At 39.3% G+C, this 26,616-nt stretch overlaps 1 protein-coding gene across 4 annotated transcripts in view; it reads right to left on the bottom strand.

Moving 5' to 3' along the window:
• Positions 1-26,616, bottom strand: part of LOC143372794 (band 4.1-like protein 4) — a 125,625-nt gene that overhangs the window by 88,079 nt on the left and 10,930 nt on the right. For all 4 annotated transcript variants that reach the window (XM_076819344.1, XM_076819343.1, XM_076819345.1 and 1 more), the window contains exon 2: positions 18,262-18,455. In XM_076819344.1, the coding sequence (XP_076675459.1) occupies positions 18,262-18,375 (114 nt within the window). In that variant the 5' untranslated portion in view covers positions 18,376-18,455. The remainder of the gene's footprint in view (positions 1-18,261; positions 18,456-26,616) is intronic.

The raw sequence follows: 26,616 nt of genomic DNA, 5'->3' as shown, positions 1-26,616 counted from the left end.
GTTCTGGTCTAAATGTCGATTTTTCTTTTATTTCATTTTTCGAATGTTCAACCTTTTAGGAAAACGGGTTTGAAAGGATTTGTTGAAATTCGTAAAATTCCCGAAGTTATAGGCATTTGAGTCGCGGCAAATACATGGGTCACAACCGGCTACTCGGCGCTCACGTAAAACTTTAAGGGGAGGTTCTGGTCTAAATGTCGATTTTTTTATATCATTTTTCGAATGTTCAATCTTTTAGGAATACGGGTTTAAAAGGATTTGTTGAAATTCGTAAAATTCCCCAAGTTGTAGGCATTTGAGTCGCTGCAAATACATGGGTCACAACCGGCTACTTGGCGCTCACGTAAAACTTCAAATGCGTTTTTCTCGAAACAGTGTTCTCAAAACGGTGGGACCTGTATCTTCAAAAGTTATTATCCGATTCGACTGAAACTTGTTTTATTTTGAAGATTATTCTTTTGGCTAGGGGGGGGGGGGGCTAAAAAAAATTACAAAAAGTTGAAAATTTATAATTTTTAAAGGCGTTGGAAGGAGGAAAAATACAGGGAAAAGTGATTTCAAACGTGAAGTGTCGTTATTTTCTAAAAAAAATGTAATTTTTGTAATTTTTTTTAGTTCCCCCCTAGAAAAAAGAATAATCTTCAAAATAAAAAAGGTTTCAGTCGAATCGGATAATAACTTTTAGAGATACAGGTCCCACCGATTTGGATCAATTTTTTGACGCCTTAACTTTAACGACTCCCCAGGGCTGTTTGCACTGATTAATTATAAAACAAAAAATATATTTCTATAACATAAGACATCCTTAATACAATGCAACAAGTCCCATTAAATTATATATAGTAGTTTTCCTTTAATTAATTCCTAAATATCACCTATTTTTTGGGGCTCTAGACCAGAACCTCCCCTTAAGTACAGTCAAATTGGGTAGAAAGTCAGAAATTAATAATACCACTGTTCCCAGGAGCAATGTTAAAGAAATTACCATTCATTTCTGAAAGAGGTGTACAGGTCTTCGCGAAGGTTTAACAGGGGCGTATATTTACTGAGAAGATGCTGCTGAGGAAGCAAGGTAAGTATACACAAAATCCCTATGAAAATAAAATCTGTTTGCACAAAAAGCATACCACTTATGCGCCGAAAAAGAGAGCGAAAGCTGCTCCGTGCTGCGAGTCGAGCGCTCGGTTCTAACCCAGACCTAACATCTATATACAGATCGGGGGCGTGTGAGTCAGCGCCGCCCTGACCCGTATACGAGCCAGAGGACTGTGAAACGCGTTAAGAGCGACGTCCACGCGGATCGTGCCCCTTTTCCACCGTGGCTGCCGACGGAGTCCTAGAAATAATCGTGGTTGCGTGCAGTGTAAGCAGCGTGGATCGCATCGCCATCGCCAAGACCGGCGATACACACCGGTACCGCAAGAAAGGACGGCTCGTAATAGATAGTAAGCACGGACCCGGGGCTCCGGAGCGCTCGTAATTGGAATTAATTAGAGGCGTTTCGCGAGCCGCGGCCTACAGTACCTTTATGCGGATACCGATGGACGATCGGAATCCTTCCTCCACGAGCACGCTGAATATCGATCTTCGGGTAGACAATTTAATGCGGCCCGGCTACCTGCACGATGCTGGTCTCGGCCTGTGTCCCTCGTCCAGGAGCGGGGAACGCATTAGCCACGTCGCTGGACCATCACCCGCTCAAAGGGATTAATTTTCGATTAACGTGTTAACACATGGCGGCTCTACGTCGAGATTAACATTGTGCTTCGTTTCTGTAGGTGCTGAGATGTCTTCGCGTGGGACACTTGTGTCGCTGGTATTTTGGACATTTCCGATTGAGGAGTTGAAATAGTAAATAGTAGCCAAACGATGCAAGCGACGAAGAAATCAAATATTATATTTTTGGTGGTGAACGATGTAAATGCTGGAATAATTTGAAGGGAAAGGGGAAACCGGGAATGTCCATTTTTCGTGATTTTGCAATTTATAGCATACCGTAAACTGGGGGAACTTTGGCATCTACTTAACATCTATTATAAAGGAAAAGGAAATTTTTTTTATGCATTTTCACGCTTGTAGTACAATCACAAACGATGCAATGTTATAATAGGATACCTAAACCAAATTTAAAAATGATAATTACAAAATAAAAATATATAAAATAGAGTGCATGATGTGGTAAAACTGTAACATTTTAGCGCTTTTTATTTATGATGTGCCAATGTTCCCCCAGTTTACGGTATTTTGTTAGCGGCAACTACGACTACAGAACTGTCCAATCACAAAGGGTTATAAAGTTCAAATACCCCCGTAAGATAACGTTAATGATTTGATATAATAATAATAATACGTCTTTATTGCCCCAACAAATTATGCTAGATTAGTACACATTTAGTCTTTTTTTGTTCCTTTTTGTGGCGCAATGGGTGGGATTCAGCGAAATGCTGTTTTAAAATCCTATCCTGTTATTCCATTAAATAATTAACCTATAATTTACAAGTACTTTAAAGATTCGCGTTCATATACTGGTTAAAAAAAAGAAATGTCCACCCTGCACTGGAACAAAATACGGAATGTCCCCATTCTTTGCCTAAGCAGAAACTTCTGATGTCAACGTAAAACAAGAAATTATTTAAGAAGAAAATTATATAAGAAAATTAAACTCATTTGAACCTTGTTGCTTTAGTAATGGACTAAAATAGTAACATTTAATTTTCTCCATAACGCTGTTTTGTGACATTCCCTGTTTTCCCCTTACCCTTCATTTATTTCAGTTTCTAGGGCTGCCGAGAGATAGATCTGTGATCATAAGTACCAACGTTACTGTGGTTGAAAAGAAAATACGGAAAATTTTCACTTCTGGCACTTATGTACATCATTTACCATTTCCATTCCTCATTTGATAGAGGTAGTCGTGTGAAAGGGGTAGAAGAAGGTAGAGGACGTGCGAATGTGTATGAAATACTAGTAATGAGGTAGAGATATGTTCTGTGTGAAGAGGTCCTTAAATGGAGTCTAGTTCAATATTGAATTTCGCAAGACCTGCTGCATGTTTTAATGAGCTTATGCGTATTTTAGTGAATAGTGTGATTGAATGTATACATATGTATTATAATACATACATATAATCTTACTCTACATTCAATCACGCTATACATATGTATTATAATACATTATAATTATTATTAATACATATGTATTATAATACATACATATATCCAAATCTAAAGTGTACAGATTGTAAAGCATGCTATGTGTTGCATGTATATGCAAAATGGGGGAAAGCCTGAATTATCGTGACATGGAGAATAATTATGGATTATAATTGATGGTGAAACGTTTTCGTGCACGCCAACGCTTTGTTTAATACGAGTGTATTAATATAAATGAATTGCTAGATACTAGAATATTAAAATATGTGTAAACTACGCGATGGCAGTGAAAGTAGCTAAAAGACTGAAAATAATTTGGAGCATAAAGGGTTAAGGTCGTTTCCTCTGAGAGTCTGAGTCGCTCGATTGCAGTTATTGCGCAACTTGTTCGTAGAATAAGGAGAAAGTTGAAAAGTTGCGTGTAGAAGTTCATCAAGAAGAATATTTGAGCAGAACACGTTTTCCTCCCTTTTACGCAGACTGCTTCGCTGATATCGCATAGCATAGCATATAATAGAAGAGAATCAGCCACATTTGATATTAGAATATCAAAATTTTACTCCGCAAGCTTGATTTACAAATGTTTAAAGATTTTCACTTATGTAGATTAATTTAGTTTGACGATAGCTTTGACAAATGGTATAGCAGTATTTCACAGAAATAAATTTAAGAAATGTATATCTAGAATTTTCTTTTAATAGGCATAGGCACCTTACACGGATTTATAGTGTTCATCAACTGGAGCCGTATCATCCTTTGAAATTGCTTTGTATATCGAGAATAGTATCCTTGATTATCCATGACCTTACGCTCCGATCTTCGTAGAAAGTGTAGTTCATTAACTTTAGACTTTATACGGTGTAGGTCTCCCGAGTGACCAAGGACGGAATGTCAGAAGTCGGTTTTCAGGCAAGTGAATGATGAAGCGCGTAGGCAGACATATTCTTTTCCTCTTAATTGCACCGTAATTCTCCGCGGTGTAATACATTACTTCCGGCTAATAATACTTTGTTCTAACCACATGCACGACCACATTAGCAGCGTACACGTGTTTCTTGTTTGTCATTAACGAACGCCATCGTAAAATACTCGATTAACGTTGATCGATTGCGCCAAGGTTCATTTGTGCTGCACTCGTCTTGCTCATTCGTGGTGCAATCCTGGCTTTGAAGAATATCGATGCAGGTGTGTTCGATCACCGAATATCAATTTCAGCGTGTGTGCACACGAGGAACAGCAATTAGTCGACGTTAATGACGACAAATTTCCGTCCATATTTTATAGGTAGGTATTGCAACGGTTGTGAAATATCTCTGTCTTCGCGAAACGCCTAAGACCCCAATTAGTAAACTTTCCCTACTGATGAGTGATCTGTTCTGCGGGTATCTATATAGTTCATCGTCTACGAACAATTACTATGCAAAGGTATAACAGGAATCTCATCAACTATAGGACCAAAGTCTGTGGCACTTGTCCTCGCGTATAACAGCAGTCAAATGTATTGGAAATAATTGAGGAATTGAAATGGTAAATGATGTAAGTGCCAGAAGTGGAGGTTTTCAGTATTTTCTTTTCAACCACAGCGACGTTGGTAGGGGAGCGTTGCCAATATCGCACTGGTCGCCTTAATCGTACCTCATCAAGTTCTCAATAATTAATTAATAAATATAAACGACGTGTAATGATAAAAAATACAAATATCAAGTAAACGCGAAATGAGCAGTAGAAACAAAACCTTTCGAGCTTAGGGGAGACTGGGGCTGATTGTCCCAAGGGGTAGGTTGACTCATTCTTAATAACTTTGCACCGACATATGCTTTACTGCGGAACGATTTATGTCCGACCCCGCGATCGCACGTTTTTTAACAGTTATCAAGCGTTTGTCGAAAAATTGACTACATAAGTAAATATTTTTTCTTAAAGATGTTATGTTTTCAAGCTCTATATAGTTACAAAGAATAAATGTTAAGGGGCTATTTTAAAGTTTGTTTAGTAGACGATCTGTCGACATAGTATTTGTATTTATGCATAAATAATTTAAGGTTATATAAATTATTGAAGTCAAAATGATCTGGTTAACTTATTAGTGAATACGTTAATAAGGTTTAAATTGTTATTTTGTTATTCAGAAAGCGATTTTCATTTTTTGTTTAAATTCCACTGTGTTATAAATACATTATAATTAATGTTTAAGTTGAACAAAATTGCAGTTTATTATTAAAATGTGAAGGAAGGATAATTAATCTTTTATAATGAAACAACTCTTGTGACGTTGTGTCATTGTATTACCACTGAGATAAGTTGCTAATCACATTTTTTTAGCCGATTGCACCTATAGTCAACCTACCCCACACTGTAAGTGTGTAGGGTAAACTCGGGTAAGTTCGTGGTACAGGTTACTCCATGATACTTTTTCATTTATCTGTAACTCTAAATTGTCTGACTCAATTTAGATGGAACAAAACCTAACAGACAGCGTTGATCTTCTAGTTTATGTTGTGGTAAAATAATTAGTCAAATGAAGCATTTTGTTCCGGCAGCGCATTATTCGTGAAATTTTTCGTGCTATTTGTTGACGATCGCTTGTTTATGTATTAGGGTGCTTTAGAAGATAAATGGAAAGTTCAAACTGCAGTGATGGTAAAATGACACTTTAACAAGTCTTACTCTTAAAATTATCATACAATAAGGCATCAGTGATATTTTTGCTTATGAAAAGTGACTAAATTCTTATTTTTCGTGTGCCTGAAACTGCGTTGCTGATTGCGCTGTTTGAGAATTTTTGCTGGTCAATGCCAGAAACAGTTTCCTTACGTCTCAAACATCTAACGATCATGAAAAGATTGATTATTCACAAAATAACAATAATATAAATTAATATAAAATGATATAAAATAATATAAATTAATATAAAATAATATAAAATAATGTAAAATAATATAAAATAATATATAATAGTATAAATTAATATAAAATAATATAAAATAATGTAAAATATTATAAAATAATATATAATAGTATAAAATAATATAAAATAGTATAAAATAGTATAAATTAATATAAAATGATATAAAAAAATATAAATTAATATAAAATTATATAAAATAATGTAAAATAATGTAAAATAATGTAAAATAATATAAAATAATGTAAAATAATATAAAATAATGTAAAATCATTTAAAATAATGTAAAATAATGTAAAATAATATAAAAAAAGTAGCGGATGGCCATATCACGGGCTACCGAGTACTATCACGCAGTTACCAGAGTTTGTCATGATAACTTAATTTTGTATATTTTCAATTAAATATACTTAGTAAATTTCTGTTAACCTATTATTTGTGTCTCTGATGTCTGAGCTATCATTATACCCTAGACTCACTTTCAGAATATGTAAATATTAGCAGGTAATAGACAAATTCTAAAACTATCACGGCCTTACCCGAGTTTACCCTATCCAAACTCCACGCGATCCCCATAAATATATGAATGTTTCGCAATCAGCTCCGAGTAACAGATAAATCCAGCCTGTTCTAAACCCAACTATTATTACAAATTGCTCAGTCGGCGATCACGATCCGTTGAACGACGCCTGATACCTTATTTCGCCCAGCAATGTTTCCAGCTTTAATGTTACGTTCGCGAGATCCAGTTAGAGGCAGTCGCCAACGCGGGATAATTTACAAGCTATGAAGTTCCTTGGGCAAACTCGCCGCGCCTGATAGACAGGACTCGCTAGGATGAATAATAGGGCGTTTACGTGCGCCAAGTGTCGTGGACTTAATGACCTCGGTGTGCGTACGGTTGTGCGGGAGCCGCGAGCTACACCGTGTTTTACATTTCACGAAGGATGGTACCGGGCATCGGAATTAAGGTCGATTCACATTTAACGGACCGACAAGTATTGACTGTGACAGTTGTCGACGGGAAGCAATATCGACACGTTAAATGGGAGCGACAAAAAGCGCGGGAACTGCCACGAACTTACACGGTGTAAATTTTACGAAATTTTTAGTACGCAGTAGCTGTCACTTTAAATAAATATTAAAGCTCCATGACAGACTAAATTTTAGAAAGTCTAGGAATCAGCTACCCTCCAGAAATCGGATTCCAGATTTTCAAATTTTCAGTTCTAGTCAAAGCTTCAAATCAAGGAAATTAAACTAAATCAATTAAATTACTAAATTTGACCACCCCCACTTTAGGGAATAAACTAAATTTTAGAAAGTCTAGAAATCCGCTACCCTGCATATTGTATTAAAACACCCAGAAAAACTATATATTTGTATTAAATCTATCCAATATTCTTTTTTAGTTATAATGAAGGAGTTTTTTTATTGTAATACTAATTAAAATTATGTAACTAATATAAATTATTATTACACTAAATAATTTATATACCTAATGAGATTATTTATATAGTGTAATATGTGTATATATATATATATATACATTATTTATATACCTATGTATATTTATATTACACTATATAGATAATCTATAAATCTATAGGTATATAAATTATATATATATATATATATATATATATATATATATATATATATATTGAACTATTTAAATTATTATTTATAGATTTATGGATTACACTGATTACACTGATTACACACTATAGATTTTGAACATATAGATACCCATTTTGCGGATAATTTTATAATTGAAGAGTTTAATCAACCGAATATGAAATCAAAGTTATTCGATGGAAATAACAGGCAAGGTAATGGACAAATAGGTAAAAGAAACGGAATTTTTTACTGTTTCGATTTTCTAAATATCAAGGCAATATTACAGGAAACCTGCATTCTGAAAAAATCTCCCGCTTCATATTTTCCGCGCCGATTTTTTGCGCAAAGAAGAGTCACCCTCCAGCGCTGAATAACGAAGCTAATTCACCTCGAACGTATTCATCTTCCACCAAAAATGCTCCTGTCAGCGTCAATCGGGGCTGAACTGTGAAGTCAGCTTTACCTTTCAAGCGTCAATCAGTAGCGAGCTAATAGCCGGCTCTAACGCTGCCGTGATCTAAAACGATCCGCGGGAATGTTTCGCGTGAGCGTAATAATAGGCGAGATGAAAAACGCGATCGGAGAAGCGACTACGAAGCGATTTCGAAAGAGGTACGCCGAACGGCGCGTAAGTCGGTAGTCTTGCGCCGGCATCGCGTGAGATAGCATCGTCGAAAATATGCCGGTAGCGAGAAGCGTCTAGAATGGTTTACGGGGAAACGCGGGTGAAAGGGTGTCCTTTTGAATGTAAATCGACCGGGCATATATCTGATATAGATTGGGGCATATGAATGAGTTTCGCAAGAGGCAATATCTTCGGGCAGCGAAGGCTGCCTCTTATTATCGAGAGGGGTGAACCTTTGTGCGTTACATGCTGCAATATCTACGTCGTATTATACCGTGGTGGCCCTAAATCATCCGAGGGACAAACAACAATTCAGCTTTCAGTCCTGCGAGAGCCGGTGTCGTTACGAGTGCTGCAATTCGCGTGTACCACCGGCGAAAAAATTATGGCTGCATTGTCGAGCGTTCGTTCTTTAATAACAAATTCAAATTGAATATTTAACGTTCAAGGCGAGCCACTAAACGTGGATGGAAATGTGGCTGTGGAGCTACGATCGATTCCATTTGAATTGCTGTGTAATCATTGATAAACGAATAGGAAATATTTAGTTTAGTAAGCTGGAATTTTGAGACGAGTAAGGTAAATGTCCCGATACCTGGACATTTAAGGTACGGCGGAAACGCCATTGAGAATTTTGCAGGTAACTGCATATCAACAAGTCGATTTATATTAAAACGATTTTGCAATTACATTGGGCATTGCGTGTACTTTATCATTAAAAAAAAACCAACATGTTTTTGGACTGAATAATTTTGTAAAATATTAAAAATTCATAGTCCTTACAATGGCCCAATACCTGGACAGCTAAACTACTTACAAGGAGAGTATCACAGATGTCCGCCTCCGATTGCTTTGAATTTTGGATATGTTTTAGAGGACTGCAAAATAAGATATACGTGTTTTTTTATAGCAGCCCGTTTTCATATTTAGGGGATGAAACAGCCCTCAAAGTTATAAGAGTTTCAGGTGTTCGTCTCCGATTGCTTTAGTTTTTGGATATATTTTAGATGACCGAAAAATAAGAAACGGGTGTTTTTTTTTACCTGCTTGCACGTTGGGGGTGTGACATCACCTCTCAAAGTTATATGATTTTCAGGTGTTCGTCTCCGATTGCTTTGGTTTTTGGATATGTTTTAGAGGTTTGCATGTTCAGGGGGTGAAACTACCCCTCAACTTTCGTGAGAATAGGTGGTGCCATCTTCCGATTGCTTTGGTTTTTGGCCAAAGCAATCGGAGTCGAACAGCTAAAAATCTTATAACTTTGAAGGGTGGTTTCACTCCTCAGACATGCAAACACGCTAAAATAAAAAAAAAACACCTATTTATTATTTTGTGGCCCTCTAAAACATATCCAAAACCAAAGCAATCGGAGACGAACACCTGAAAATCTTATAACTTTGAGGAATGGTTTCACCCCCTAAATATGGAAACGGGCCGCTATAAAAAACACGTTTATCTTATTTTTCGGTCCTCTAAAACATATTCAAAATTCAAAGCAATCGGAGGCGGACACTTCGGATACTATCCTTGTTAGTATGTCCCGGTGTCCCGATTTTACTGTCCCATTACCTGGAGACATGATGAAACATCAGCAATTTGGATGTTTTCTAGGGAAATTAAATAAAAAGAACAACGCAATAATTTTTCCTATTGGAATATTTTTTCTGTATAAGTAATTTATTCAAATCAGTAAACAAACTTGAGTAAAAACAATCTATTATTGAACGACTAATTTTAAGGTTATGTGTATTCATGTGTGACACGTGTATTTTACACATGATTATTCAATTGAATATTATCATTAAAACAAGATAACAAGAATACAAAGTAATAATTGCTAAGGTGTTAAATAATGATTTTAATATTGTGTCAACATTAACTCGTACTTATTTCACAGTTTGCAAAAATGGTCAGGTTTAGGGCCGCTCCGGGATTTCACTGTACCAGTAGATAGACACGCGAATAAAAAACTAATAAGAACTTTAATTTTAATCTTTCAATAAAAAAATAATACTACAAGGTATCATTTTTCTAAAAATGTATTAGTTGTACCAATATACTAAACATTATTAATAATATTCGCTTAAGAAAAAGTAGAGACTGTTTAGAAAATCAGATAAGAGCAATACTAAAATGGTGTAAACTGGAGAGTTCAAGAAAATTTATTTTTATTACGAGTGTTACGAGTTTACTAAAAAAAAATATGTATGCGAATGTATTTTATTAAATATTTGAATAATGGAATAAAATAGTTCTTTTATGGATAAAGCGAATATAAAATGTAATAATCAGTATTATTTACACTAGTGTCCAGGTATTGGGACATTTACCTTAACACTCTCACAAGGGAAGTTAGGCAACACGGAAATTCAGAAAATTATGCAACTTTGTGAGCAAGTAGCGCAGTTCATGCGTGATACGAAGCTATTTTTTTGTTGTTGCCATGATACGGTTTTAGGGGATGAAATCACTCCTTAAAAACAATGCAGAGTTCTTCTTTTTCAGTGAATATCTCAAGAACAGTGAAAGATACAAAAAGGAAGTTTAAACACAAGTTGCATCTTTTTTTTATATCTACAAAACTGCGTAAAAGTAATTATAGAAAAATCCGTACTTTTGAAGTTACCCCCACCACTAATCCTTAATTCGGTAACAACTTCTACGCGATTTTGTAGATTTAGGAAGAACATGCAACTTTTGTTTAAACTTCTTTTCGATATCTCTCACCGTTCGCGGGATAATCCACAATAAAGCAAACTCTGCATTTTTTTCAAAGGGTGATTTCACCCCGTAAAACCAAAATATAGCACCAACAAAAAGTAGGTTTGTGTTACGAATGAAATTCTCTACCTGCACACAAAGTTGCATAATTTTCTGAGTTCCGGGTTACCTAACTTCCCAAGTGAGTATTAAAGAAACGTATTTAATGAAAGGAAGTTTCGCTTGAATGGGAATTCGTACATCAGAACAGCTACCCAGAGAGTCTAAATGAAGCTAAATCCAAATACTTGGCTCTGCGTGATAACCACGCTAAATACCCAAAGTAAAGTTCCCCTGAATGCGATTTTGCTACACCCGGTTCCCTGTTGTGTCTTCGCCAACTGAACAACCCTCGTAAACCGCGTTGCCATTTACGCTAAAACCACGCAGACTGCTTCATACTCGATATACAGTCTCATCTTGAACGGATTCGAGATCAATGTCAGACGCGAGCGAAATTCCCTCTCGGCGCGCAACTGAACAAGCCCCACCGTTAATTTGAATCACAAAGCCGCTCAGAAGAGATACTCGTTCCGCAGGATTAATCATGAATATTTAACCACTTGGAAAAGAAAAAGAAGAAGAAAAAACAAGAGTTCCCGGGCGGACTTTCACGGGCGCAACGTTCACGGATATACAGACGTCAAAATGAATTCGAAACCGTCGATAATCGACATCCCCGGGGCCGTGAGCTCCATGGCAATTAAGCCGCGTATCTCGGTGCATCATTTAAATCATAAACCTTCGTCGGCCAGTTTATCCAGCGGATTTCGTTCTCCCACGCGCCAAACGACTGTTAATTTGCCACCGAATAAAACAGCCCGTGGCCGTCGGGGCGGCTTCGATCGATCGATCGATCGGCCCGGCCCGTTCCCGGGGTCCGTGCAGCAAGGAAAGAACGGACCCTAACTGCCCACTGGGCTTTCATTAATGCCCACGTCGGCGGGCAATTACGATCGGTAATTTCAGATTTTCTGTAGCTGTGGGGCCCGCGGTGCTCGTCGTGATCACGATCAAGGTAGCGGCCGCAATCGTTGCCAGGCTTGCCCGCCGATGATCGTCGGGCAGCCAGAACGCATCGTTCACCGTAACGTGCACGTGCGCAGCACACGATCGCGCGCACCGAGCCGGGGCCTAGCGGAGTGGAGCGTTTTTAGCATGAACGGGGCGCGATGAAACGCCCAACACGCGCGACACCCGTGCATCGCGCGGCGCGTTCTTGCCCTGGAACGTTATAGTGGGTCGAGGCATTAAATTTCGGGCGATGATTTGTGCGCGGAATTGGCCGCGGCGCGGGCGTGCTTCGCGCCGCAATTGCGACGCGACAATGAAATATGCAATACGTAAAGGGACGTGTTTTATGGCTGAATATCGCGGGACACGCTCACGTTCGAGGACCCGTATGGATCCACGCGAGAGCCTGGACCCGCGTCGTCGTCCTTGGTGGCGGCTGACGTGGATGTGCTCTTTTCACTTGAAACTTTCAGTGGCGGATGTAAAGAAATTTCTAAGCATTCGGTGGCCGTTAAGAGAGGACTTCTACCGAAACTGAAAATACCGGTATCTTTCGGTTCCATCTTTAAAACCTTTATAGATACCGAAATACGCAAATACCGGTATGACGTCATACCGATATATGCAAATACCTGTATATTTACCTATATTTACCGGTAATTTTTTCGGTTTTCGGATTTTATTAGTTTTCAAAATATTATTATGCAAAACCGATTGTACATGATATTGATGTTGTTGTAATACTGAAGCTAATCATAAAATAACATGTATAATATGTTCGCAAGTGAAGAAGAAAGTGATATTGCGACTTCCGGAATTCGGAAGGGAAACGTTGTATTTTTTCTTTTTTCTACGGCCACGCTATAATGAAGCGACGAATCTATTTGTATTTTATGAAAATATATTACGTTATGTCGGTGTTTTTACAGCTCGAATTAATAAGGGCTATGAAGATATTACTTTAATCTACCATGACACCTAACGAAAAACCGGAAAAATATCGGTATTTATTTCGGTTTCGGTACTTTAACGATTTCGGTATTCACCTATTTCGGTTCTATAACGGTTTCGGTAATCATCTGTGTTGATACGATATCGGTTTCGGTATAAGGGCGGATTCAGAGGGGGGCGATAGGGGCGATCGCCCCCCCCCCCCAAGAATAATAAAATAGAAAAATATTATGACACTGTGTACTATTCTGTATAAATAATTAATGTGAATGTAATTATTTAGATTATAGTTTCAGATAGAGATATTAAAATATAAATTACAAGCAAATTTTAAATCTTGTAAAATAAGATTACAAAATGTACTTATGTACTTTCACATATTTCGCGCCCTCCAAGAAGGGCTTTTGAATCCGCCACTGTTTCGGTATAGCTTTGTTGACGTAATATCGGTATGAAAATCATACTGGTTTCAAGTCCCTTTAAGGATGTATCGGATGTACAGTATTAGACAAAAGTATATAAAATTTAAATACTGGAATATCTACGTCTTACGCATAGTAAAGCTAGATGTAAGGAACTCGAACGACAGTTGGAGTCTTATTTTTACTCCTAGAAAGGTATTTTTCACTTTACAAATGCTTCTACAAGCATTATTTGCTAAACTTTTGGCAGTGAAAATGACCTGCATTCACAATTTTCACAAGTTATAATTTATTTCTTTAAAATGGGGCGGTGAAAACATTTGAAACTTGGCAGATATTTTCATCTATCCATATACTATATGTAAAAAAAAATTCAAAACATTGGTACCATCTCTTCAATATTTTTTCAGCTGTTTTATCTGTCAAGACCGTCTCTTTCCATAAGAGAACGTGTAGAATCCGTGAAAATTAAAATCGCTATACCTCAGCAATCGTTTAGTGAATTCGTTTAAATTTTTTGGAACACATCAGGAAGATTAAAAAGAGCAATCTCACAAATTTTCATCAACTTGGTACCACGTTCAAGATAGGTGCGATATATCCGTAAGGTTGACGCTTGTTCGGAACTATTTTGGAATATTCTCGTTTTTTTTAGGGATTTTTAGGAAATTGATGTTGTTTATTCTGGTCTGATTTTAAGGGGGGATTGCGCCTTATTTGGCCGAAAAATAGATAATTCTTTGTGATTTTTTTGTACAAAAACGGTTCAACAAATTAATTTGAAGTTTGGCAGGCTGTGTTATTGTATATTGAACTATTGTTCTGAATTTTTGTGTGACAGTGAAAAAAAATATGGCAGATACAGAAAGAGCGTTGGAAAATAATCGGGTGGCCCTGGCGTTGACGAAAAGTACTGTAAGGGTTATCCGAAACACAAAAAGGAAAAGCGATTCTTGAACTATATGAATGTGGCTATGGGTGGTAGTAGATGCATTAAGAAAAATAAAAAAATGTCAAAATGGCAGCCTTTTGAAGAAGATGAAGCGCCCTGATTTGAGTCTGAGAAAGTTTTTGCCTCAAAATCGGGAAAACTTCTTTAAATAAAAAAGGAACGGTAATAGACACCGTAATCAATCTACTACCACCCATAGCCACATTCATATAGTTTCAGAATCTCTTTTCACTTTTGTATTTCGGATAACCCTTACAGTACTTTTCGTCAACGCCAGGGTTACCCGATTATTTTTCAGCGCTCTCTCTGCATCTGCCATGTTTTTCTTTCATTGTCACACAAAAATTAAGAACGATAGTTCTAGATACAATAGAACAGCCTGCCAAACCTCAAATTAATTTGTCGAACCGTTTTTGTAGAAAAAATTCACAAAGAATTACCTACTTTTCGGCCCAACAAGCCGCAAACCCCCCTTAAATGGCTGTCTAATCTAGGCTAGACTGTCTCATTTTACTAGTAACCCGCTCGTAGCGGGTTAACCCGGTTACTTCGGTTCTTTCTAGAATTTAAGAACCTTTCCCTCGCGGTTACCAAAACATATAAAAGACAAAGGAAGAGCCAGAACTATTTCTAAAACACATATATATATTAACAAAATACTTGAAAAAAATCTACAGAATGAATTAAAATTGAAATAACACAATAATACGAAAAAAGAACACAAAAACTGAGAAAAAGTGAAATTTTAATGTTTTCACCCAATTACCTCTAGCTTTGGTATTTATCCATAGATTTTCTTCAATAGCATCTTGTTTTCTTCATAAAAGTACAGATTCCAAGTAAGAAATGAGAAACTGTGACCATTCACAAAAAATTACCAATTTTTCGGCCACACAAGGCGCAATCCCTCCTTAATGATGATGGAACCGCGAGGGGCGCGTCTCAAAGTTTTACGCAACTAAGCAGCGCGGTGCTTTTTATACACGAGGAATACAAGCACCCATTGACAATAAATTTTATTGCTATTAGCAGACTAAGAATATCAATTTAGTCAAAACAGTACTATCGTGATCAAGAAAAATAGGAAGAAGAATACTTGAAGGGTAGGGGATAAAACAGGGAATGTCACAAAACAGCGTTAACGAAAAAATTAAGTTGTAACACTTTAGTCCATCAGTAAAGGAACAAGGTGAAATGAATATAATTTTCTTCTTAAATAACTTCTTGTTTTACCTTGACGACAGAAGCTTATTGTGAGGCAAAGAGTGGGGACATTCCGTATTTTGTTCCAGTGCAGAGTGGACATTTCCTGTTTTTAACTATTAGGTACCTATACCAAATCTTTGGCTTTATCTTACGGAGGTATGAACTTTATAGCCCTTTGTGATTCAACAGGTCTGTAGTCCCAGTTGCCACCAAAAAAATGTGCTATAAATCGCAAAATCACGAAACATGGACATTTCTAGTTTTTCCTCTTACCCTTCACTTAAGACTGTTTTAGCCGAAATAACCTGAGGCAATTTCTACAAGAATTTTTTTCAGCGAAAATGCATTTTATGCACTGTGTTATGAATATTCGTAAATTTGGAACGTTGCCTCTCGATCATGGGATTAGCGATAATTTTCATGGAACATTAGGATAGATCTTAAGGGATCTGCGTTGAGTGGTCAAAATTACATAAATTTCATGAGAGATAAAAGTTTTGTCTTTCCAAACCCTGCAGAAGTATTGATTCCGTCGATGCAACTAACAGAGATTTCAGTGAAACGTACCAAAGAGGATATTTGTACCAGGTAGAGAATTACGAAGACAAGAACGCACTGTCTACAGGCAAAAGCAATTAACAGGATGCTCATTACGCGACGCGTCTGCGCGAAATTACCCCCTGAACCGATAATCATTCTAAAACAGACGAGCATCGCCCACTTTCGGTAATGGAGGTCTTAAGTGCTGAGCAAAGTAAAGCCTCGTGAAAATGATTTACCATATTTGTGAAATATGCATGACTGCCCTTACACGCGACTACAACGTTGAAAAAGCACGACCAGCAATTAGAATTCCTTCCTGACTGTTAGTAATCTGTCTGCAGGATTCTACGCAGTGCTCAGAGACATAAACCAGCATTGAGTAATTGCAACACGTTCGTGGAAATGGAAGTTGCATTATTAATTTTGTTGAAAGTCCCACGAGAAGCTGTGACAAAGTATTATTTATATTGAGCAGAGTTTTCCCTGTGGGTCCGTGCGTCTGATTTCAAATTAATTTAATGAGGATGCTCACTAATTAAAACGTCATACTTCAAATTAAGATACAACGAGCATAACAGTAAATTATAATCATTAAATTAAATTTTGAACGAGTTACGATGTAGACTATAGAACTATTAAATTATTACAAGTTACAATTGGGTTACAATTTAGACTATAATAGAATTAATAAAATTATTATTCTGACATTTATTTCTGATTTATTTCTGCAAAAGTTTAAAAGTTTATTTCGTCTTCAAAGAAAAACCTACTTAGTATTTTAATAAAAATGAGCGAACAATTGGCCCCTTATAAGAAAAACAAGAATAACCAGAGTGCATAGATAGCACGAAAAAGCTTTTATCTACCATAAAATTATTGTTAAGGGTATTCGCAAACACGCTCGCGACACAAGTTCGCCCACATCCTCTGCCCACCTTTTATATTCTCGTTTTCTATTGCCAGAAAAGGCCTAAGCGTGGGTGTACGAAATTTCTGTTCGCTGTTACTAGGCCGTGAGGGAAACGGCGAAATCAATTTCGCGTAAGAATATCTCAACGGACGCCCGTTGCGTCATGCACGAAACAATGGAACAGAGGACGTTTACTATCGCAAGTAGAGTTACATGCACGCTTTGAAATGTCCAAAATCAATGGTATCCATCTATCGCGACCACCATACTTTACGAACCTCGACATTGCGATCAAAACACACGAAAAGCGTATTAAATACAATAAATTTAAAGTTTTACTTTGTTAAGTTCAAAGAGAACACAATAACTTTACATGAAGTTATTTAATATTAAAATTTGCAAACAAAACTGATCTTCTAAATATTAGACACCTTATTTTATCGATAAAAATTATCATGAGAAGTAACTTATTGCTAAATATATATTTTACCGATTTAAGGTATTTACCATTGCTTACATCTGTCAAGCTATTACATCCAATTTTGAAATTTAAATATCGGAAATATCGAACATAAGAATTAAGGTATACACTTAATTTATATAGAAACTTGTAACTCACTACGTATGCTCTATATGTATATGTACATATTTCCATGGAGAATTTAAAACTGTATAAAACCCAGATAAAGCTGAATTTATTGATTTAACAAACAAATGTTTTATATGGCATTGGACAGGAGAACACAATTTTGTTGCCGGCAAAGGGGTTACCTACCACTTTTGGTAACTGTTTAAGCCGCCCTACACGTAAAAGGTGTCTCCGAAAACATTAGATTTTCACAACTTTTAAAAAATGGTAATTTTTCCTGGGCTTTAAAATTGTGCTGCCTTCCTTAATGTTATGTAAGGTTTTTGTTTGTTACTAAATAAATTCACCTTCAACTGGCTTTTATACAACTTTTAATTCTCTATCAGAATATGTATAACGAACACTTGCTACAGTTTTAAGTTGATGTTAAAAAGCAATAGAACTAAGCTGGATGAAAAAAGTGGTAAATATTTTGCCCGTTACATATTCATGTTTCATATGTAGTGTACAGTGTACACCGATTAATAAGAAGTCGACTACATTTCACTGTTTCAATGCAGCAGCATATCGTGTTGTGACGAATTAAAATAAGAAAATTCTGTCGAAACTCACCAGGACATCCTGCAGCAGCTCGTGCTCGTCGAGGAGTATCACCTTGCAGTGGAGAAGCCGGGGCCTACGGCTTCCGGCCGGCCTAAGTCCAGGACAGAGCCACTCTACCACCATCTCTTCCTTCGGCAGCCCTCGTTTCCCTTGTGATTCCTTCCTAGTTTTACTCGTTCATCCGCTCATCGGCCTCGGTCATCCTGAAAGACGAGGACGAGGCTGTAATCCGATCAAAACTGACACCGTCGAAGCCTCTACATGCTGATACACGAACACGTTCCTCGAACGCGAGCTTGTGAGGCAACAGGCGAAAGCTGAGAGACATTTAACCCTTGAGCGTTTGAGGGTGGTCGCCTCTTTCCTTCATAAAATATTGATGGTTTCTTGGGTAAATATAGGTACCCTACGTCGTCTGAATTTTTACGTAGGAATCCACGTAGCTTCTTAAACTTATGTACCCTTGCGTATAAATATGTAAAACGATCAAAAATATCTGATATATCTTGAGGTAATTTAAAAAGATGGAAAGGTTTCGAGAACATTCGAAGAAATAAGGATATCCGTGCTCCAAAAAAATCATGATTCAGTAGAGATTCTTTTCGAGTCTGGCGTTCTTTCAGATTCTGCCTGCAAAGGGCTGTACTTTCGAAAGGGACCGGTGGCCGATTGAGGTGAAACTTGGTAGGTATTACGAGGGGTGTGGAAAGACTCCAAATATAAAATTGTAGCTTCGGCAATTAACGCGTTCAAAATATGCAGGGGTAATTGTGCATAAAAGGGTATACCTTACCGATCTTTTTTAATCACTTTACCACGGTCCCCCCTCTTAACAATATTTCTGTTGACTTATACCGACACAACGCATTTCACTTTCCAACTTGTCCCGGGTATTAGTGTTGGTTGGGGTTAGATTGGTGCGGGGGGCGCGCGCCCGCGAGTGGGCGCGTAGAGCATGGTAGCGAACCGATGTGAGTTTGGCGATGCTTAAAATGACTGTGGTTAGAAGCATCGCGCGGTGGCGTGCAACGTGCAACAATTGTGGCTTGAAGAAACGCGAGGCAGTTCGAGTAGTATCGTGGAGCGTGCACTACCGTTTATTCGATCGTCCTAACGGCGTTAGCAGACCTAAATAAATCTCTTGAGGGAAATTAGAATCTAGAAAGGCTTGTTTTAGAGGTATTAGTGTTGCGAGAGAGGTGTATCTTGTGGTGTCAAAGTGTTGGACTATTACCATCCAGGCGAAAATGCCCGAAAGTAGTAACGAACTGATGTGAGTTTGGCGATGCTAAAAATGAGACTGTGTTTACAAAATTTCAAAAGTAAAAAATGGGGGACCGGAGGGTTCCCGGGCAGGGGGGCCTGCACCAACGTCCAAATAAAATTAAAAAAAAATTAACAATACTTTTTTATTAATATTTAGGAAACTAATAAATACTCGAAGCTACAATTTTATATTTAGGGTCCATACCCCCTCCCCACAAAGCTCATCTCGATCGGCCATCGATCCCTTTCGGAATAATATCCCTTCAAAGTTGCGACGTTTAATAAATGATACAGGAAAACGTGGTGATATTATCCCCCATCTTTCACTATTACAGAAAATTTAAAATACACATTTTCTAACTGAAGATTCACGAGTACATTTGTACTTCACAAAGTGCAACGTGCAAATCCTGCTTTGTTCCAATGTTCTCGAAATAACTATCCTTATAAAATACACTTTCATACCAGAAGTTTCAAGGAATTAATTGATATTTTTAAATATATGATGTGACACAGCTATAGGTATCTCCATAAAAGAAATGTTCGTTCCAACAGTTTCATAAATTGCGTCGCCCATAAAAATTTAACGAGTCAGCGTACGAGAACTCAAAATGTCCCGAGTTCCTCGAACTCGCGAGATCAATGGACGGTGGTTTAACGAAACCGATTAAAATCGCTGGGTACAATAGCCACATAATTGACCGAATTAACTAATGCCTTTGAATGAAAATTACGCGTCCATGCGTCAATAGAATAATGAAACGCTAATGAATCGCAGAAAGACAGGCTCGATGGCAACGATCGGCTAGCGATTCGGCCATGACGTCGGGCGAAAAGAAAGCTGGCTCGTTAATCAGTCAGCAGAAGGATACTGCTCGATCTGATCGTTAATCAGACGGATATCTATTCGTGCCTTCCACGAGATCCACGGACGGGACACGCTTGTGCGACTAATAGAGTCGACTCTGTATAAGAAGAAGAAGAAAAAGAAGGAGGGCACGAAACGAACGTGAATTATCTAGATCTCGTTGACTGTCGCCAACGAGGACGCGCATAAAACTGCATAAAACTAAAGTCGGGGCCAGATATATTGGCTGGTGAGTTTCGTGAGGGGTATTCCCCCACCGTACCGCTTGCCTGCGCGGTGCTCCTTTTTTCAACGTTCTCACTCTCTCTCGGGCTACCCCTGCTCGTCGCGCGGTGGGGATTCGGTGCTCGTGAGGTACGCACACATGCAGCGAATCAGCCCCACCACTTTAACTACATAGACGGGACACGATTGCGAGTGATCGTTTCTCGCTTCTTTGAATGAAAGCGAGTCTAAACACTCTAAAGGCAGGTTTACACCTGGCGCATATTCTAGTGCTCGGCCGAGTAATCCGGCGGACAAGATTTTCACTTGGCCAAGTAGCGGACCGATGGCTGGGCCGAGTCGCTCGCCAGGTGTAAACCTACCTTAAATGCTCATGCCCGGCGCGCACGCAAAGGACGGAGTATCAGGCGTACGAGGAACGGAGCGAGACAAAGTAGGTATCAACGTGTCATCTGTCTCGTACCGTTCCTCGTTTGCTTTCAGTCCATCTGACTCGCTCTCGTTCCACCTCGCTCTCGCCTGCGCAGAACAAGAATGGGCCAGAAGTGGTGGGGATAGCGCCAAGCCTCTAACATGTAGCCCAAACCGAGTTCTTAGCGTAGAAATACATACATCAGAATAGGTGTGCATTAGGTTCGAAAAAATTCAGGAGTTTTATTGGTCGGAACATTGATTCTTTCTCGGTAGCTTCATCTCGCATAGCTTCGTAACTCACACACAGGGGTGGATTTGGGATTTTCGAGCGGGAGGGGGCAGGGGCGAATCCAAGATTTTTTTGAGGAGGGGAGGCGTAAGTCTGAGAAATAAACCAGGGACCTTCCCAATAATATTTTCCTGCTAAATGAAAGTGTTTTTTTTGTATCAATTTATCATATTTTCTCTCATATTGCTAATTTAAAATAAGTATTTTGCATATTAAAATAATTATTTTTCCCTTGAGGGAGGGGCGCGCGCCCCCCCCCCCCCTCTCTGAATCCGCCACTGCGCACACAACTATTACGTTAAGAATAAACAACAGCCACACAGCTACGTTACAGGCTTAGTCGAGCAGCATTCACGTTAAGCAGCGTATTCATATGTGCATTCGGCGCGCACCGATTTTTTGCTCGTTCGGTGTTCGGCTCGCGTTCGGGCCGATCCGCTTGTTGGCGGTTCATCAAAGTGCATTCGGGTCCGAACAATACCATGAAATGTACGCCGCAAATTTCACTCAACCCCGAACGCGCACCGAACGCGCACCGAATGCGCGCCGACCGAGCAAAAAATCGGTGCGCGCCGAATGCACACGTGAATACGCGGCTTTATCCCACCATACCCTTCGGGGGCCGCGCAACTCCAACTGATAAATCCACGATCGTCGGATGGTGGTCGTTGATTTCTCCTCGATCGCGGCTCGCGAAAACGAACTCACTGGCTAATATGTCTGGTCCCGATCGTAAAAAAAAGAAAGCAAATCCAGATGTAACCTTTTGCTCAATGTTTATTACTAACATACAGATTGAAAAATAATTGGTATGAAATATATATGTACTTTAAAAATGGCGCTGCAGACTGGTAAACATTTTAACGTTTTTCTGTGGTTTTGCCTTAATATCGGTCTTAAAATGTGTGATTCTTGTTTGCTGGATTCATAGTTCCCAGTGGAACAACAAAAATTAAATCAAAATTATGCGATTGGTGGATAAAAAACGGCGATTTTTCTGAGAAAAATTCGTTCTTGTTTGTGCGCTACTAAAAACCGGTGAGTTTTTAATTTTTTTTTCAAAATCTGGAATTTTTGTGGACTACATCAGAGGTTCCTCATAGAATAACACATGTTTTACACATCCTGTAATTTTTTCAACTAGATCTGAACCTCCGTTCATTCGCAAATACGGCAAAACCAAGAGAAAAACAGATTCGAGAAAAACGCATTTAAAGTTTCTGGGCAAAGACGACGCTATAAGTTACCGTTTAACCTTTTTAGCTGCCAAATCAACAATGTCGCGAATTTTAATTTAAACCAATCTGCATTTTCTTCAGAGAAGATAGTACTTTCGAAAAATGCAATACAAAAAACCGATTCTTCGACTGCCTAGTCCCGGAACTCGGAGGAATCCTCGAAACAGATCAACGATACTAAAATGATAACTAAAATTTAGTACCTATTAGCGTACAAGGAATATCATCCGTAACTTTGCGAGCTCCCTTTTAGCCCCAGTAAACTCGTAATATTCACCCTCGCTTCCCCGTCGCAGAACTTCACTAATCATCCCCTTGGAACGACACGGAAGCAGGAATGACGCGGTCCGTTGCATCTTAACGCGGGAGCTGCTCGCAACGGTTCATTGAGATATACGCACGCGCTAAAACCGATAGGTACATCGCGAGCACAAATTTGTACACGGCGCAGGAACGCCGAAACCCCCGTAGGCCCATCGACGCGTTTGTTTCGGAGCGTATCAGGCAAATTTATGCACGCCCATTTCCGCGCATAATTACCCCACTATGAGCATTATTTGCGTAACGAGTTTGAGTAACAAGCACCACCGACACCGCGAAATACTCGCGGGGTGCTCGCTTAATTTCCCGTTTTGAGGCGCCCGCGATCGTACAAACGGGGAGAGAGATACACGCGCTTGTACGCGCGCTTTAACGGGAACGAACGGCGGTGATCTTTGCGGCAGCCGGTCGCGTGTTACATTTTACGAAACGGACCCACGAGCGAAGCGGGAAGAGGAAAACGAAAGCCACGGCTGGACCGCGGGACAAGGATACGGCGATTTTTACGATCGAGCCGATCGCGGACGGGTTCCACTCGTTTTGGACGATTTGCTAATCGGCCCGTGAAGTCACAAATTTATTTCAAACGCCCCGAGCCTCCTGTCCGACGCTTCCTGCTGCCGCCTGAAAAATCGTAAACAGCTCGATACCGCGGCGAGCTGCTCAAGCCTGTACCGTTAGCTCATAGTTCCGACGTAACATCTCGAATACGATTGCCTGCCTATTCGACGTGTACGTTCGTCCACGGTAACGTACGTCCGCGCTGCCACTTAAAATGCCTTCTCCGAAGCCCGTTGGCATGCATCTCGCCGGCTGACACGAAAAATGATCGAGCGCGGAGGGATTCTTCGAATTAAAAACGTCGGTGTGTATTACATTAAGCGGTGCGTAAATTTACTCCGAATTTTCAGGGGATGGTAATGAGACTGTCTGTTGCGCTAGTCGAAAATGGCCGAGGGCTAGGGAACGCAGAATTTTAACAGCTGTTTGACAGAAACCTTGAATCACTCCTGCATTCAACTGTCCAAGACAAAGCTGGCATGCTGGAAGATTTCGAGCACTCTGGCGCCCCCGAGCGGCCGCGACTACCCAAGACGAAGCCCGCGCCAGTGACGCGCACAAATTGTAAATTATTATCGTAACTCGATTATTCGTACGACACGGTATCGCGTTTCGCGCTATCGTGGGTGGCTATTTATAAAGCGTCGCTATTCCGTGGTAGCGGCCGCGGCGGTGCGCGGCCGAATGAAGGACTGATTAAAAAGGCGAAGGTAGCGAGCGTACGCGGGCGGCGAGAAGGATTCAAGGATGTACTGATAAATGCGCCGGTACATAGGCGAGAGTAAATCATCGCGGGGGCTTCTATCCCGTCCGCCCCGTCGGCGCAATTTAAATATTTAAACTCATTAGCCGTCGCGAAATTACGAGCCGCCTTGGGCCGGCCGCCCTCTGATCGCCGGCCGGTGTGTATTTCAATCGACGTGATTTGCAATTGAATATTTGCCGTCGTGGCCACTTGGTTTCGCAATGTTTGGAGGAATCGGCTAGATGCGCTTTAAAGCCAGCAGGAGGTCCTCCACGCTCCGCCTGCTGTCGGTGGAGCTGGGCTCAAATAAAAGTCGCGTATAAACGTTGGCCGGTGCATCGCGCAATATATCAACCCTGAAAAGAATGTCCCTACGCTCGACGAATCGCTAAGAAAATTAATGGCTCGTGCTTTGCATTCTCGAGGGAAGGTTTGAATACCGTAGGTATTCGAGTAGCCTTCCAGGTTCTGGCAGCGAGACGAGTCACCGGGCGGCTTCTGGTGATCCTCGATGTCTCCTGCTCACGGCTCGCCACGACCGTCGCGGTTTTGTGAACGTGTTCACGTTTTATTCATTAGCCGACGCGCTCGCCGCTGTCACGGGGCCCTGATGAATTATTTTATTCGTTTGCAACGCGGCCCGCGTACGCGACTGGATATCGAATCCCAATCAAAGACAGGCCTGCGCCCCGAGTCTACGGTCTCTATTCGGAGCGATATAAATTGCCGGTGCTTTGGGAACGTCTTGCAAAACCCGCGAATTGCCGAAGCTGCGAGAGAGCCGTAGTGACCTTAGGTTTCGGAGATGAGTTGGGAGTTTAGCGAGTCACGATAAGATGACAGGGGGATTTGTCTCTCGATGCTCATGTTTGTGTAACCCTGCCATTCTTCCTTAAGGCGACTAGGCAGTCGAAAAATCGATTTTTTATTGCATCTTCCGAAAGTACTATCCTTTCTGAATAAAATGCCGCTTGGTTTATAGTAAAATTCGCTAAATTGTAGATTTGGCAGCTAAAAACGTCAAGCAAACTATAGCGTCGCCTTTGCCCAGAAACTTTAAACGAGTTTTCCTCGAATATTTGTTACTCTTCATTTTTTTCCTGATTGCGAACGAATTGAGATTCAGATCGACTTGGAAAAAATTACGGGATGTGTAAAACATGTGCCATTTCGGGGAAAACCTCTTATAGTGTCCGTAAAAATAAGAGATTTTCATAAAAAAATTAAGAAGTCACCGGACTTTTGTAGCGCACAAACAATGATGGTCTGGGTTAAAAAAAATCGGTGAATTCTTAATTTTTTATGAAAATTTCGAATTTTTACGGACCCTATAAGAGGTTTGCCCCGAAATGGCACATGTTTTACACATCCTGTAATTTTTTCCAAGTCGATCTGAACCTCAATTCGTTCGCAGTCAGGAAAAAATGAAGAGAAATAAATATTCGAGAAAAACGCGTTTAAAGTTTCTGGGCAAAGGCGACGCTATAGGGTGCCGCTTGACGTTTTTAGCTGCCAAATCTACAGTTTAGCGAATTTTACTGTAATCCAAGCGGCATTTTATTCAGAAAAGATAGTACTTTCGGAAAATGCAATAAAAAATCGATTTTTCGACTGCCTAGTCCCGTTAAGAGATTATGCCTAGTCAGCTTTCGAAAAAGAACGTGATTTTCGGGAATTTTTTGTGGAATATCTGCTGTATACTTTTTTTTACAACTATTCGTTTATTTTAAAAGGACATATATGCAGTAACTCCCAGTAATTTTGTTATAGAAAAATATTAAAAAATGAACGAATAACAGCCATTCTCGCGGAAGCTGTGTTGATGTCGGTGAGCAAGATATTTCGGAAACAGCTGTATCGATTGGCCTAAACTTTTGTAGACTTCTTTTATACACCAAAGACTAGTAGATGAACGAAGGATTTCTTATTTTAACAAAAACCCTATTTTTAATTAAAGCAAAACGCACAATTCAGACATCGAAATGCATGGTTTTTAACCTACTTCTTGCGTTAAATGGCCGCCATTTTGTCAAAAATCAACTTTTTATTAACCATATATTCACAGTATCATTAAGGATTTTTAATTTTAGATGATCCGGCTCAGAGAAAACTTGCTCACCGCACGGCGCCTTTATCAAAACAGCTTCCGCGAGAATGGCTCTTATTTGTTCATTTTTTAATGTTTTTCTATAACAAAATTACTGCGAGTTTCTACATATATAGACTTTTAAAATAAGCGAATAGTTGTAAAAAAAATATACAGTAGATATTCCACAAAAAATTCCCGAAAATCGCGTTCTGTTTCGAAAGCTGACTAGGCATAACCCCTTAAGCTGTTCCACGTGAAGATTGATTTGACTCTTTGAGCTTAGCCAATTAATTTTGTAAATATTCGAGCATAAGCAACTGTACATTTCTTAGGGCAAGTAGGTAAATT

Source organism: Andrena cerasifolii, chromosome 9 (assembly GCF_050908995.1).
Source record: "Andrena cerasifolii isolate SP2316 chromosome 9, iyAndCera1_principal, whole genome shotgun sequence".
NCBI lineage: Eukaryota > Metazoa > Arthropoda > Insecta > Hymenoptera > Andrenidae > Andrena > Andrena cerasifolii.
Note: the sequence above shows the minus strand (reverse complement) of the source record. Positions and strands in the feature narration are given on the sequence as shown.